At 37.0% G+C, this 17,238-nt stretch overlaps 1 protein-coding gene across 1 annotated transcript in view; it reads left to right on the top strand.

The window, feature by feature from the left end:
* Positions 1 to 17,238, top strand: part of LOC139963493 (band 4.1-like protein 4) — a 35,766-nt gene that overhangs the window by 7,176 nt on the left and 11,352 nt on the right. The window contains exons 5-10 of the mRNA XM_071964311.1: positions 1,829 to 2,005; positions 3,980 to 4,100; positions 7,898 to 8,074; positions 16,175 to 16,238; positions 16,626 to 16,753; positions 17,049 to 17,222. Coding sequence (XP_071820412.1) covers positions 1,829 to 2,005; positions 3,980 to 4,100; positions 7,898 to 8,074; positions 16,175 to 16,238; positions 16,626 to 16,753; positions 17,049 to 17,222 — 841 coding nt within the window. The remainder of the gene's footprint in view (positions 1 to 1,828; positions 2,006 to 3,979; positions 4,101 to 7,897; positions 8,075 to 16,174; positions 16,239 to 16,625; positions 16,754 to 17,048; positions 17,223 to 17,238) is intronic.

Here is a 17,238-nt window from a genome sequence, read left to right as displayed (position 1 = left end):
TAGTCCCTGTTATATCCCATGGCCATGTACACTCTAAATTTTACAATGAAGTGCTCCTGTTTGCATCATGTGCAACAAATGGAGTAGTCCCTGTTATATCCCATGGCCATGTATACTCTAAATTCTACAATGAAGGGCTCCTGTTTGCATCATGTGCAAATGGAGTAGTCCCTGTTATATCCCATGGCCATGTATACTCTAAATTCTACAATGAAGTGCTCCTGTTTGCATCATGTGCAAATGGAGTAGTCCCTGTTATATCACATGGCCATGTATACTCTAAATTTTACAATGAAGTGTTTCTGTTTGCATCCTGATCATGACAGGGAATAGTCCCTGCTATATCCCTTGGCAATTATTTTTGGTAAGTCTTTAATATTACAAACAAATTGACCCCCCATATGTGCCCCCTCCATTCTGCTGGAGGCTACTGATAAGCTTGAATCATATAATAGAGTGTAATAACAAGGTCACAACTGTTAAATTTGCCTCCTAATTACAGCAGATGTATTTGTGAAAGGTGGTTGATATAATCTGATGTTGGCCATAGGATTAGACCAGGGAGTTGTTATAATTAGACAGTGTGTAAATATTTGGGTGCTGTTACAGAAGAGTGATCTCATATTAACCTGCATTCCTAGGATGCAATTTCTTTGTATTGTTGCGTTCCGCAAACGAATGGCAATGGTGTAAACAAGAAGGTTGACAGACATTTCAAGTGAGTTTACACTCTATTTACAACTGTCAAACAACTGAAACAGTCCATATGAAATTAAAGGAATTTAAGTAACACTACACCATTTCTATTACAGAAGCACGACTCTAACAAGATAAGATTTTGTTCCCTGTTAACTAGATAATCCAACCTTGTATCTCTGGTATGTAGTAAATCAATGTCAAGTTACATGGACATGTCCCTGCCAAGTCTTATAGACATGCCACTGCATACAACTTTCCACGGTCAACAAGTCTCTGTCAAAACTGTTTACAGAATGTGATCATCCCAAGAGAATGTCAAACTTTATGTAGAAATTTAGGAGTTCTTCTTAAACAAGATAATACCAAAATAAATAAAGGTAGAATAACATACAATCAATAATGCAGTTCAATGGGCAAATATAGGAAATAGTTATTTTAAACAGTTGGCCAATATTCTGACCATCAGAATATTCACTCATTTGTCCTAGCTGTAATACTCGATTCATAAGCCTTTGTTAACAGTGCCAGTTCTGACCTCTTCCACTGACCTCCATGACTTTTGTACAAACCTGGTAAGAATGGTAAGGAATCACAAAGCCCACTGGCTTTCTGGTTAAGAAAGTGAAACCTATAAAAGAAAATCCTTTGGACATGGGCTACAGACAATCATTTCTCAAAAAGGTTGCCATCACTCAAATCATAGGGTCTGAACTGTTTGTGAATGTTAGAAGTGACATTCAAAATGTAGAATAAAACTATCAAAGGAGCATTCACATTGTATTTGGTACTATTAGAGTAAATTAGTAAATGTTGATAATATTATGTAGTTAACATGTCTTTTCATGTTCAAATAGGTTGCGTTTGATAAATAAATTGGTAACTCCCCCATACAATAGTCCATGTACCTGAAGCTTTGGCTTTGGTTAGTACCGTTTTGTTTATAGGGGTAAGGTAAGTTGGCTTTAAAAAAAAACAAAAGTGGAAATATATATCTATTACCAAAATATTTGCTTGTACGGCAGAAGAGGTATAAGGAACACACATATTACGCATAATAAGTTCTTCAATACCGCCCTGATTTCCTTTATGGTAATATTTATAAATAGGGTTTGATTTCTCTTGTTCATAGATGTCAGCTACCTGACAATGTACTTTGGGGTGAAGTTCTATCTAGAGGACCCATGCCAGCTTAAAGAGGAGATAACTCGATACCAGTTTTTCCTTCAAATCAAGCAGGATCTGCTTGTTGGGAGAATACCTTGCAACACCAACATGGCAGCTGTTTTAGCCAGTTTATGTTTGCAATGTAAGTAAATACTAAGATTAGATTGCAAAGTTTTGTTTCAATTCTACAGTGTACTACTACAGCATGCAACGTCAGACTCATGGGTTATTGCAGAAGGAGATGGTTGGGTTAACAATCCTCAAGATGTTTTTCTATGACTGTTTAATGTTTAAGTAAATTATGTATTCAATGCTTTGTGTCATTTATCTTTCAAATATAAAGTTATTTATTCTTTCTTTTTGGAAACCTTGCTAGAAGTAACTGGGATTGATGGAAACCTCCACAGCCTCTAAAGTTTTCTTTGCACATTTCGGTGTGTGTCAAATGTTTGAGGTATATCTGATGTGTTTGAATATGTTGGATGTGTTGTAGAGGTGAGATATGTTTGAAGAATGTCTGATGTGTGATATATGTAAGATGTGTTGTAGATATGAGATATGTTTGAGGTATGTCTGATGTGTGTGATATGTTAGATGTGTTGTAGATGTGAGATATGTTTGATGTATGTCTGATGTGTGATATTAGATGTGAGATAGGTTTGAGATATGTCAGATATGTGTGAGATGTTGGATGTGTTGTAGATGTGAGATATGTTTGAGGTATGTCTGATGTGTGATATTAGATGTGAGATATGTTTGAGATATGTCAGATATGTGTGATATGTTGGATGTGTTGTAGATGTGAGATATGTTTGAGGTATGTCTGATGTGTGATATTAGATGTGAGATATGTTTGAGAATGTCTGATGTGTGTCATATGTTAGATGTGTTAAAGATGTGAGATATGTTTGATGTATATATGTCTGATGTGTGATATTAGATGTGAGATATGTTTGAGATATGTCAGATATGTGTGATATGTTGGATGTGTTGTAGATGTGAGATATGTTTGAGGTATGTCTGATGTGTGATATTAGATGTGAGATATGTTTGAGATATGTCAGATATGTGTGATATGTTGGATGTGTTGTAGATGTGAGATATGTTTGAGAATGTCAGATGTGTGTGATATGTTGGATGTGTTGTAGATGTGAGATATGTTTGAGGTATGTCTGATGTGTGATATTATATAGATGTGAGATATGCTTGAGGTATTTCTGGTGGGTGTGAATATATATAGATGTGAGATATTTTTGAAGTATGTCTGATGTGTGTGATATGTTAGATGTGTTGTAGATGTGAGATATGTTTGAGGTATGTCAGATGGGTGATTAAAGATGTGTTGTAGATGTGAGATATGTTTGAGGTATGTCTGATGTGTGATATTAGACGTGAGATATGTTTGAGATGTGTCAGATGTGTGTGATATAGTTGGATGTGTTGTAGATGTGAGATATGTTTGAGGTATGTCTGATGTGTGATATTATATAGATGTGAGATATGTTTGAGGTATTTCTGGTGGGTGTGAATATATCTAGATGTGAGATATTTTTGAAGTATGTCTGATGTGTGTGATATGTTAGATGTGTTGTAGATGTGAGATATGTTTGAGGTATGTCAGATGGGTGATTAAAGATGTGTTGTAGATGTGAGATATGTTTGAGGTATGTCTGGTGTGTGATATGTTAGATGTGTTGTAATGTGAGATATGTCTGAAGTATGTCAGATGTGTGTGGTATGTTAGATGTGTTGTAGATATGAGGTATGAAGTGTGGGTGTGGTATATCAGATATGTCTGATGCATGAGATACCTGTGGTATTTGAGATGTATGATATGTGCAAGATGTGAGAGGTGTTGCAGGTTTGGATTGGATATGTGTGACATATGTATTGGAGATATGTTATATCTATGATCTACCTTGGTGACGTGTGACATATATGTCATGAGCTATTTGTGTAGTGTGTGGTGTGTGTCTGACAATTCACAGTAAGGCGAAATAAATATCCAATAGTGTCATGCTACTGGAGTATATTTCAATAACATATGATACTTCACGTTTCAGGATATTATCTTTACCTTGGGGTTCTCATTTATCCGATTTGTTTCTCTTCCCAGCTGAGTTAGGTGACTTTGATTCATCTCTGCATACTGATGGATACATCTCGGAATTTAGGTTCATTCCTGACCAAAGTGAAGATTTTGAGCAGCATGTTGGAGAGTTGCACCAGTCATTAAGGTAATAAGGATTAGCAAAATGCAAAACTCTTGTCACGTTATTCCCCCCCCCCCCTTGGGCAAACATACAAAAATTGTGATTGGCGCATCCTGGATTCAGGGAAATATTTATTGTTCAAATTTTGTGTGGCATTTTGGAAGGGTCTGAATTTTTTCTCTCATTGAATGTTTCAGTGTAGAAACTGTGTAGAAAACTTGTGATGCAATACTGGATACATTATTCCCTGGGATTTTATTTGAATCTGTATAATGTGAATAAATATATCATAAGAAACAACCGCAAGATACAGGGTTAACAACACTCCATTACCGAGACTTTCATGCACACTACTTTCACAATGTCAGGGAGCTTTTGCGGTTCTAAGATGTCACTTTCTTTACTTTTCAGGATACCATTTCAAAGAATGGAATCCCCCGAAGTTCTTTTTTACAGACCGCTAATTGACAAATTAAAGTCATTCTCCAGTCACGTTGTGTTATAATACCCACACTTTACTATGCTAATTGCTATATAACTCGGCATAGTTCTACTGTACTCGCAAGTACAGTTTCTCGCCTAATGGTTCTCACCAGTTCCTTTTCACGCACATAGTTTGTCAAATGCTCTAACAAGTTATTTTGGGAAGAAACCGCTTCTGCCTATTGCGTATATTCATACCTGTTCTGATAGCGTTTCTGCGTATTGTGTATATTTGTCCAAGCTAAGAAAGTTAGGAGACAGCACGAGCGTCAGTGGCGCAAAACAGGTTTATCTGTTCATAGAGAACTTTTTAAGGAACATTGTAAAGTTGTGCGGAACAAAATTTATATTGCAAGGAGAAATTATTACGCCACTTTCATTGCGGATACATCATCTCCTAAAGATCTTTTTTGTGTTATAATACCCACACTTTACTATGCTAATTGCTATATAACTCGGCATAGTTCTACCGTACTCGCAAGTACAGTTTCTCGCCTAATGGTTCTCACCAGTTCCTTTTCACGCACATAGTTTGTCAAATGCTCTAACAAGTTATTTTGGGAAGAAACCGCTTCTGCCTATTGCGTATATTCATACCTGTTCTGATAGCGTTTCTGCGTATTGTGTATATTTGTCCAAGCTAAGAAAGTTAGGAGACAGCACGAGCGTCAGTGGCGCAAAACAGGTTTATCTGTTCATAGAGAACTTTTTAAGGAACATTGTAAAGTTGTGCGGAACAAAATTTATATTGCAAGGAGAAATTATTACGCCACTTTCATTGCGGATACATCATCTCCTAAAGATCTTTTTTGTGTTATAATACCCACACTTTACTATGCTAATTGCTATATAACTCGGCATAGTTCTACCGTACTCGCAAGTACAGTTTCTCGCCTAATGGTTCTCACCAGTTCCTTTTCACGCACATAGTTTGTCAAATGCTCTAACAAGTTATTTTGGGAAGAAACCGCTTCTGCCTATTGCGTATATTCATACCTGTTCTGATAGCGTTTCTGCGTATTGTGTATATTTGTCCAAGCTAAGAAAGTTAGGAGACAGCACGAGCGTCAGTGGCGCAAAACAGGTTTATCTGTTCATAGAGAACTTTTTAAGGAACATTGTAAAGTTGTGCGGAACAAAATTTATATTGCAAGGAGAAATTATTACGCCACTTTCATTGCGGATACATCATCTCCTAAAGATCTTTTCAAGACTGTTGATTTTCTTTCAAATAAACAGAAGTGTGCCATTCTGCCAAACTATTCCTGCCATACAGAGTTATCTGAGAGATTCTCCCTTTATTTTTCCAAGAAGATCTCGGAACTTTGTACTATGTTAAATCGTCAAGGTCTTCACCTTTCTGCAAATTGTTTGACTGAGCCATTGCCTGCATCTTCGTTCGACAGTTTCTCTGAAGCTACTGAAGATGAAATACTTAAAATTATCAAAAACTCTCCATCAAAATCGTGTATGCTTGATCCGCTGCCAACATGGTTAGCTAAAGGTTGTTCAGCAGAACTCATTCTTCTCATCACGAATATTGTCAATACTTCTATGTCAACAGGAACCGTACCTGATTCCTTTAAGGTTGCTCATGTGACTCCTGTACTTAAAAAGACCAGCTTAGATAGAAACTGTTTAAAAAATTATCGCCCTATTTCGAACTTGAGTTTCGTTTCAAAGGTTTTGGAAAAGACAGTTTTATCTCGCTTAATGGATTATCTTACACAGGAGAATCTTCTCGAACCATACCAGTCAGCTTATAAGTCTGGTCACAGTACGGAAACTGCCCTCAATGCAGTTCATAATTTTATTACATCCAAGATTGATGAAGACTGCTTTGTCCTTTTAGTTCTTTTAGACTTATCATCAGCTTTTGATACAGTTAATCATTCTATTTTGTTGGAAAGACTGCAGTCAAAGTATCGATTAGGTGGTACTGTTCTATCCTGGTTCAATTCTTATATTACTGAGCGTTATCAACAGGTGAAAATTGAAGATGTTCTCTCGTCTCCTCGTCCATTAGTTACTGGTGTTCCACAGTGTCTGTACTTGGACCTGTTCTTTTTTCTTTATATCTTGCGGAGTTGAGTGATATTATTCGGCACCATGGTGTTCATTTCCATCATTATGCGGATGATACTCAATTACTTCTTGCTTTCGATAAGGATGATGTGCCAAATGCTTTTCATAAAATGGAAACCTGTATAAGTGCTGTAAACACTTGGCTTACAACTAATCAGCTGAAACTAAACTGTGATAAAACAGAGTTTATTGTTTTTCGATCACGTTTCTCTGAAGTTACACCTAATTTTCCACCACTTACTGTTGGTAAAGACTCTATTAATATCTCCTCAACTGTTAGAAACCTTGGTGCATATTTTGACCAGACCATGTCACTTGAAAATCACGTTACTAATCTCTGTCGTTCTGCAAATTGGCAACTTAGGAAAATCAGTTTGATGAGGAATTACCTCCATAATAAGACTTGTGAGATACTGGTCCATGCGTTTGTGACATCAAAGCTTGATTTTCTTAATTCCCTTTTTTTTGGCCTTCCTGATTCGACCATCAAGAAACTCCAAAAGATCCAAAACACCGCTGCCCGTATTGTGAACGGCCTGTGTACCTGTCACAACTTCTCTTGCCATATACTCCAACTCGCACACTTCGTTCCTCCAACAAACTGTTTTTAACTGTTCCAAAACCACGATTGAAGAACTATGGTTACAGAAGCTTCCAATACTCTGGGTCTTATCTCTGGAACAAGTTACCAGATCACATTCGAACATGCTATAAACTTTCTACTTTCAAAAGTCTACTTAAGACCCATTTTTTCACTTGTTCTTTTGTAAATTAATTTACTTTCTCTGTAAAGCGCTTTGAGCAGTAACTTTTGTTTACTGATTTGGCGCTATATAAGTCTCATTTATTATTATTATTATTATTATTTAAACCTGTTTTGATACCGATTCTAAGCAAATATTTAATTTCCTGGTTATTGATGTGTTATGTTCTCTGGGGCAGAGAGGAGATGAACTGTGAATTGTGATTCACTGCATTATGATGAGTTGAGTTAAAGTCTTATTTGTGGTGCAAATGTCATTTAGTAACAGTGTAGTAGGCCTGTCTTAATTACAATGGAGTGAAAGGAAAGTTTAGTTATTATTCTAGTTGTTACATTTTAGATTGAAGCACATTTTAAAGGGAAAACAGGTTTCAAACTATGTCTGATGGTATCCCATTTTCCACAATATTCCTCTTTTTGGCTAATATTATTAATCAGACAGTATTTCCTGTGAGCCCCTGGTAGAATTTTGTTGTTTCTATCTTGGCAGGGGCATGAGTCCAACAAAAGCAGAAACAAAATTTCTTGAAAAAGCCCAGAGACTAGAGATGTATGGTGTGGACCTTCACACGGTGACAGGTCAGGACGGGAAGCTATACTACCTTGGTCTTACTCCTACTGGAATCAGCATTTATCACAACAAGTCAAGTATAGCGCATTATTTCTGGTAAGTGACTGCTTACCTCACATCATAAGCTATACTACCTTGGTCTTACTCCTACTGGAATCAGCATTTATCATAACAAGTCAAGTATAGCTCATTATTTCTGGTAAGTGACTGCTTACCTCACATCATATGTTGTACTACCTTGGTCTTACTCCTACTGGAATCAGCATTTATCATAACAAGTCAAGTATAGCGCATTATTTCTTGTAAGTGACTGCTTACCTCACATCATAAGCTATACTACCTTGGTCTTACTCCTACTGGAATCAGCATTTATCATAACAAGTCAAGTATAGCTCATTATTTCTGGTAAGTGACTGCTTACCTCACATCATAAGCTATACTATCTTGGTCTTACTCCTACTGGAATCAGCATTTATCATAACAAGTCAAGTATAGCGCATTATTTCTGGTAAGTGACTGCTTACCTCACATCATATGCTATACTACCTTGGTCTTACTCCTACTGGAATCAGCATTTATCATAACAAGTCAAGTATAGCTCATTATTTCTGGTAAGTTAATTGCTACCTCACATCATAAGCTATACTACCTTGGTCTTACTCCTACTGGAATCAGCATTTATCATAACAAGTCAAGTATAGCGCATTATTTCTGGTAAGTGACTGCTTACCTCACATCATATGTTGTACTCAGTGTTCGATTTTTCCGGTATCGCATCGCAAAATGCGATCCAAAACGACAAACTTGCGAGACGTTTCCAAATCAGCATCGCACATTGTGCCGATTTGTGCGATACCAATTCCTAGTCAGATTTGGGAGCAAACACTCAAACCTTAACTTACGAACTGTCGATCACAATGTAGAAGTTATAATTTATTGAGTTTATAATCTATGTACAACTTATTCACTTGACCGTATAGCGAAAAAAAAACCTGAAAAAATAATATCCTACCATAGTTAAGTGTAAAGCAAATAGCCTAACCACCTCGGCGGTTACGGATCTCACGTAACTAAAAGGTTCCCTGGCAACGTGCCAAAAAATGTTAACAAACAGGTGTTACACAGGGGATGAGCTCGCAGTTGTTGGGAAGGTACCTGGGCAAATTCGCAGCACGTGTACCGTGGCACAGTAGTTGGGTATAGGGTTAAACACTGCAGGTGTAAAAATGTACGCATAGTGCACGCTTTTCATTGTTAGGCAGTCTAGAAACGGGGATTTGCTGAACGTTGTTTGTTTCATAATATCGGAAGTTTTGTAAGTTGCACTTTTTAAAGATTGAAAGACAGATTAAATCTCTTTTCATTTTATAACATAATATAGCTACTTTAACTTGTCATTTTAAAATTTTCATCAGTTTCGTGACAATTTAAATAAAAAAAGTTGTCAGTATTTTGCATCCTCAACTGCGAATTTTTTCATCGCCAGACATCGCAAAAAATGACAATTTTCGGGGGCTTTCGCCCCCAGGATCCCCACGAGGGGTTCTACCCCATGACCCCACCATAGCCCTAAGACGGGCCCCTGGACACCACGCCTTTATGCTCGCACGTTACGCGTGCTAGGCAGGCGAACACTGGCGGGAAATCGGCAGTGTGTTCGCGGGAAATTGAACAAGGTTTTCCAACACTGCTGAACTGTGCAGTTACTGTATGCATCATGTTCAAGGTTTTCACGGAGGCCTTTGAGGAAATGAATGGTTAGTACAGTGTATATATGCTGCACTAATGCTGTGTGTAGGCCAAGGTTCACGAAGGTCATTGGTTATATTCGCGCGCCGTAGACGTGTTTTTAGATGTTACGGAGAGTCAGGTTTCCATGGATATTAATCGAAAATGAATCTGAGTTTAACTGAAGCTAAAGAAATGGATCGTCTTGGGCAGATTAACAAATCATTGCAAGTATAAATAAGTACAGGTAGCTCTGCTGTTAAAAAGAAAAGTTCAATATCGGTTTGCTGTTATCGGCAATTAGGCAAAATTTTACCGATACCGATATGCTGCCGATATTGCAAATATCGGCCGATACCGATATTGAAAACGATTATCGTAGCAACACTAGTATAAATAATAATAATAAACAAACATTTTCTAGTTAATACATTGATCGCCAACATTTGGTCCGTTTTGTGGTAATTTCAAAACTGCTATTCAATATTGGGGAACTGCTATGCAACAAAAATATTGTATAGCAATTGTCGAAATTTGTTGCTATGCAATTTTTTGGCCATAAGTCGAACACTGGTTGTACTACCTTGGTCTTACTCCTACTGGAATCAGCATTTATCATAACAAGTCAAGTATAGCTCATTATTTCTGGTAAGTTAATTGCTACCTCACATCATAAGCTATACTATCTTGGTCTTACTCCTACTGGAATCAGCATTTATCATAACAAGTCAAGTATAGCTCATTATTTCTGGTAAGTGACTGCTTACCTCACATCATATGTTGTACTACCTTGGTCCTACTCCTACTGGAATCAGTATTTATCATAACAAGTCAAGTATAGCTCATTATTTCTGGTAAGTTAATTGCTACCTCACATCATATGCTATACTATCTTGGTCTTACTCCTACTGGAATCAGCATTTATCATAACAAGTCAAGTATAGCTCATTATTTCTGGTAAGTGACTGCTTACCTCACATCATAAGCTATACTATCTTGGTCTTACTCCTACTGGAATTAGCATTTATCATAACAAGTCAAGTATAGCGCATTATTTCTGGTAAGTGACTGCTTACCTCACATCATATGTTGTACTACCTTGGTCTTACTCCTACTGGAATCAGCATTTATCATAACAAGTCAAGTATAGCGCATTATTTCTGGTAAGTGACTGCTTACCTCACATCATATGCTATACTACCTTGGTCTTATTCCTACTGGAATCAGCATTTATCATAACAAGTCAAGTATAGCTCATTATTTCTGGTAAGTTAATTGCTACCTCACATCATAAGCTATACTACCTTGGTCTTACTCCTACTGGAATCAGTATTTATCAAAACAAGTCAAGTATGGTGCATTATTTCTGGTAAGTTAATTGCTACCTCACATCATAAGCTATACTACCTTGGTCTTACTCCTACTGGAATCAGCATTTATCATAACAAGTCAAGTATAGCTCATTATTTCTGGTAAGTGGCTGCTACCTCACATCATAAGCTATACTACCTTGGTCTTACTCCTACTGGAATCAGCATTTATCATAACAAGTCAAGTATAGTGCATTATTTCTGGTAAGTGACTGCTTACCTCACATCATATGTTGTACTACCTTGGTCTTACTCCTACTGGAATCAGCATTTATCATAACAAGTCAAGTATAGTGCATTATTTCTGGTAAGTGACTGCTTACCTCACATCATATGCTATACTACCTTGGTCTTATTCCTATTGGAATCAGCATTTATCATAACAAGTCAAGTATAGCGCATTATTTCTGGTAAGTGACAGCTACCTCATATCATAAGCTATACTATCTTGGTCTTACTCCTACTGGAATCAGCATTTATCATAACAAGTCAAGTATAGCGCATTATTTCTGGTAAGTGACTGCTTACCTCACATCATATGCTATACTACCTTGGTCTTACTCCTACTGGAATCAGCATTTATCATAACAAGTCAAGTATAGCTCATTATTTCTGGTAAGTGACTGCTTACCTCACATCATATGTTGTACTACCTTGGTCCTACTCCTACTGGAATCAGTATTTATCATAACAAGTCAAGTATAGCTCATTATTTCTGGTAAGTTAATTGCTACCTCACATCATATGCTATACTATCTTGGTCTTACTCCTACTGGAATCAGCATTTATCATAACAAGTCAAGTATAGCTCATTATTTCTGGTAAGTGACTGCTTACCTCACATCATAAGCTATACTATCTTGGTCTTACTCCTACTGGAATTAGCATTTATCATAACAAGTCAAGTATAGCGCATTATTTCTGGTAAGTGACTGCTTACCTCACATCATATGTTGTACTACCTTGGTCTTACTCCTACTGGAATCAGCATTTATCATAACAAGTCAAGTATAGCGCATTATTTCTGGTAAGTGACTGCTTACCTCACATCATATGCTATACTACCTTGGTCTTATTCCTACTGGAATCAGCATTTATCATAACAAGTCAAGTATAGCTCATTATTTCTGGTAAGTTAATTGCTACCTCACATCATAAGCTATACTACCTTGGTCTTACTCCTACTGGAATCAGTATTTATCAAAACAAGTCAAGTATGGTGCATTATTTCTGGTAAGTTAATTGCTACCTCACATCATAAGCTATACTACCTTGGTCTTACTCCTACTGGAATCAGCATTTATCATAACAAGTCAAGTATAGCTCATTATTTCTGGTAAGTGGCTGCTACCTCACATCATAAGCTATACTACCTTGGTCTTACTCCTACTGGAATCAGCATTTATCATAACAAGTCAAGTATAGTGCATTATTTCTGGTAAGTGACTGCTTACCTCACATCATATGTTGTACTACCTTGGTCTTACTCCTACTGGAATCAGCATTTATCATAACAAGTCAAGTATAGCGCATTATTTCTGGTAAGTGACTGCTTACCTCACATCATATGCTATACTACCTTGGTCTTATTCCTATTGGAATCAGCATTTATCATAACAAGTCAAGTATAGCTCATTATTTCTGGTAAGTTAATTGCTACCTCACATCATATGCTATACTACCTTGGTCTTACTCCTACTGGAATCAGCATTTATCATAACAAGTCAAGTATAGCGCATTATTTCTGGTAAGTGACTGCTACCTCATATCATAAGCTATACTATCTTGGTCTTACTCCTACTGGAATCAGCATTTATCATAACAAGTCAAGTATAGCGCATTATATCTGGTAAGTGACTGCTTACCTCACATCATATGCTATACTACCTTGGTCTTATTCCTATTGGAATCAGCATTTATCATAACAAGTCAAGTATAGCGCATTATTTCTGGTAAGTGACTGCTTACCTCACATCATATGCTATACTACCTTGGTCTTACTCCTACTGGAATCAGCATTTATCATAACAAGTCAAGTATAGCTCATTATTTCTGGTAAGTTAATTGCTACCTCACATCATAAGCTATACTATCTTGGTCTTACTCCTACTGGAATCAGCATTTATCATAACAAGTCAAGTATAGCTCTGGTAAGTGACTGCTTACCTCACATCATATGTTGTACTACCTTGGTCCTACTCCTACTGGAATCAGTATTTATCATAACAAGTCAAGTATAGCTCATTATTTCTGGTAAGTTAATTGCTACCTCACATCATATGCTATACTATCTTGGTCTTACTCCTACTGGAATCAGCATTTATCATAACAAGTCAAGTATAGCTCATTATTTCTGGTACGTGACTGCTTACCTCACATCATAAGCTATACTATCTTGGTCTTACTCCTACTGGAATTAGCATTTATCATAACAAGTCAAGTATAGCGCATTATTTCTGGTAAGTGACTGCTTACCTCACATCATATGTTGTACTACCTTGGTCTTACTCCTACTGGAATCAGCATTTATCATAACAAGTCAAGTATAGCGCATTATTTCTGGTAAGTGACTGCTTACCTCACATCATATGCTATACTACCTTGGTCTTATTCCTACTGGAATCAGCATTTATCATAACAAGTCAAGTATAGCTCATTATTTCTGGTAAGTTAATTGCTACCTCACATCATAAGCTATACTACCTTGGTCTTACTCCTACTGGAATCAGTATTTATCAAAACAAGTCAAGTATGGTGCATTATTTCTGGTAAGTTAATTGCTACCTCACATCATAAGCTATACTACCTTGGTCTTACTCCTACTGGAATCAGCATTTATCATAACAAGTCAAGTATAGCTCATTATTTCTGGTAAGTGGCTGCTACCTCACATCATAAGCTATACTACCTTGGTCTTACTCCTACTGGAATCAGCATTTATCATAACAAGTCAAGTATAGTGCATTATTTCTGGTAAGTGACTGCTTACCTCACATCATATGTTGTACTACCTTGGTCTTACTCCTACTGGAATCAGCATTTATCATAACAAGTCAAGTATAGCGCATTATTTCTGGTAAGTGACTGCTTACCTCACATCATATGCTATACTACCTTGGTCTTATTCCTATTGGAATCAGCATTTATCATAACAAGTCAAGTATAGCTCATTATTTCTGGTAAGTTAATTGCTACCTCACATCATATGCTATACTACCTTGGTCTTACTCCTACTGGAATCAGCATTTATCATAACAAGTCAAGTATAGCGCATTATTTCTGGTAAGTGACTGCTACCTCATATCATAAGCTATACTATCTTGGTCTTACTCCTACTGGAATCAGCATTTATCATAACAAGTCAAGTATAGCGCATTATTTCTGGTAAGTGACTGCTTACCTCACATCATATGCTATACTACCTTGGTCTTATTCCTATTGGAATCAGCATTTATCATAACAAGTCAAGTATAGCTCATTATTTCTGGTAAGTTAATTGCTACCTCACATCATAAGCTATACTACCTTGGTCTTACTCCTACTGGAATCAGCATTTATCATAACAAGTCAAGTATAGCGCATTATTTCTGGTAAGTGACTGCTACCTCATATCATATGCTGTACCCATCACACCAAACAAAGAGCAGTGTAGATCAAGGCTTATGTCAATCTGGCAGCATACTCCCCAACTGATCACAATCCAGCTCACCTCTACTGTCTGTACATAGAAAATCTTGGGTAGTAGAGCGGTGTGTGCGCTTAAGAGTACGGCTGATCACAATATTGCCAGTTTTCAGCTTCCCTGTGGAAAACTGAACATGTAACAGCGTTTTCCTGTTCGGCAGTGTGCTGTAGTTCTTAAGTAGACTTGCTGCACAGTATTAACAAATCTCACCAATCAAAGGGAAACTATTTTGCTTAAGGATTTAGTTGGTTGTTTGCAGAAAATAGATGTTGTGTGCCCTCATCATTATCTCAGTGCACAGAGATCAGTTGTAAGAACATGGATCTTCTGAACTATGGTAAACTGGGCCATGTTGATAAAGTTGAGTTGGATTTGTTCAGTCTGAGTAGTGTGTGGGCTCAGCATTCCTTCAGGCTTGGTGTGAATCATGAAATGCATGTTGGATGATGCTTTAGTGAATACAATTAAATACAAAGTAACAGGACAATACAATCATGTGGGATATGGTCTATCTGTCTATCAGTTGAGAGGTTACCTTGCCTTTTCAAAATTATTTTCTGTATCTGGTGCTTTAAAAGATGTCATGCAGAATTTAAGTCATGTATCATTGGGAACAATTCATCCTCAAACATCAAATAATTTAAAAGCTCCTTGCAGGTATTCAGTCTGATCTGAATTAAAGTTGTAGACAGTCATTTGGTTGGTAAGGAGTTATTTGGGGTCAAAATGCATGAAATTTGTTCCAAATCCATCTTCATAAAATTGTAAATCCTCCTTCTGTCCAATCCTGTGTTACCAAGTTTAAAGTTTAGCTTGACACATCACCATTACTATCAGTATTTGCAAAGAGTGGGTATTGGTTATCATCCAGCATCGAAAACAGGAGCACCAATTTGAAAGGACTTCATACTTAACCTGTGGATGCCCATGTGGGTATTGAGTGCAAGTAACATTTTGTTTCTGAGTCCAAGGTCAATAAAGGTCAACAGAGGGGAAGATGTGGAGATGTAAGTGACTGAATAACTACCTCACAAAGGATAACTTGACCAGAGTCAAAGGTTAAAGATAAATGTTTCCTATGTATTACCAGAAGGATGTATTATCTTGATGTGAAATTGTTACAACCATGTTGGTGTCTCAAGACCTACTTACCAATGTGGATGCTCCTCATACTCAAACTAGTTTAGTTGTTGTTTATACTGGAAGTCCAAGGCTTACAATCTTGAAATTATGTATTCTTGCTTTCTCAACAAAATGTTGCTTCTGTTCTTTTCCTTCTATGGTTGCCACTTGACTCAGTACAATATGTGAGTATTAATGCAGCATTAATAGAGACCAGGACTGTGAGAGGTAGTGAGACATTTTAAGTGTCAAATGAGATATTAACTGAACACATTACTTCCTCATATCCAGGCCCAAAATTTCAAGAGTGCATTTTGAAGAAACAAAGTTTGTGCTTGCCGTTCAGAGAAGATCGGTAAGTACCATTAAGCTATTTTACTTGCCATGAGAACCATAGCCAAGTATGTGTCGTAGATGTCAAACTGTTGTCATGTGACCACATCTTGTGGTTCAGTTTCCTCTAAATCACAGATTATTGTCAGTATTCTGGTTTGATTTAACGATGTACATGAAATAAAATTGGAGACAGGCTTGTTGGTTATAAATCATGCAATGTTTTGAAAGATTGAGCAATTTTATTGCTTGGTTTGGCAATGACGAATAAAGTGTAGGTATGATTGATAAGGCTTCAACATTCATCACATACAACTCTTGACCTTGATACATCATGGTGTGAAAGAAATATGATATGGCCTATCGTACAAATGATTACCTTGATTGTGTTTATCACTCATTTCCTCAGGGTGGTGACAACGAATACTCATTTCAACTAGAGAGCAACGAGGCATGTAGGCAGCTTTGGACCTGCTGTGTGGAGCAGCATGCATTTTTCCGTCTCCCTTCCTTTCATTCAACATCATTCCGTCACAGGTATACCTTCATTTAATTATGTTGCATGCAAAAGGATAGGTTTAAGTATAGGTATAAGTATATTGTATAGGTTATAGGTTTATTGTATAGGTTTATTGTATAGGTTAGGTATAGGTTTATTGTAATTTGTTGATAAACAAAAGTTCTGAAAAGCGCAAGTCGATCTGACCCTGCCTTTGCTGTAGGCATTTCTTACTCATTGGGATAGTGTCTCTGTTCTCTCTTATTCTCACATTATCAAGTAAAACTTTTGTATTTTGAACATGTTCTCCATTATTATTATTAATTTTTGCAGTGGAAGAACTAAGAAAGAGGCTCTTGAGTTGTCTTCAAGTCTCAGGAGGAAACAGCCTAAGGTGGAGAGGACACAGAGTAAAAGATTCTCACGTCGGTTTTCGTCAGGGAGTGAATCTGAAGCTGTCATCTTTAGAGAGACTCAATCTGTCAACAGAGAAGATGCCCTTGTCAGGCAAGTAACATAGAGA

The sequence above is a fragment of the Apostichopus japonicus genome, chromosome 22 (assembly GCF_037975245.1).
Source record: "Apostichopus japonicus isolate 1M-3 chromosome 22, ASM3797524v1, whole genome shotgun sequence".
Classification (NCBI taxonomy): Eukaryota; Metazoa; Echinodermata; class Holothuroidea; order Aspidochirotida; family Stichopodidae; genus Apostichopus; species Apostichopus japonicus.
Note: the sequence above shows the minus strand (reverse complement) of the source record. Positions and strands in the feature narration are given on the sequence as shown.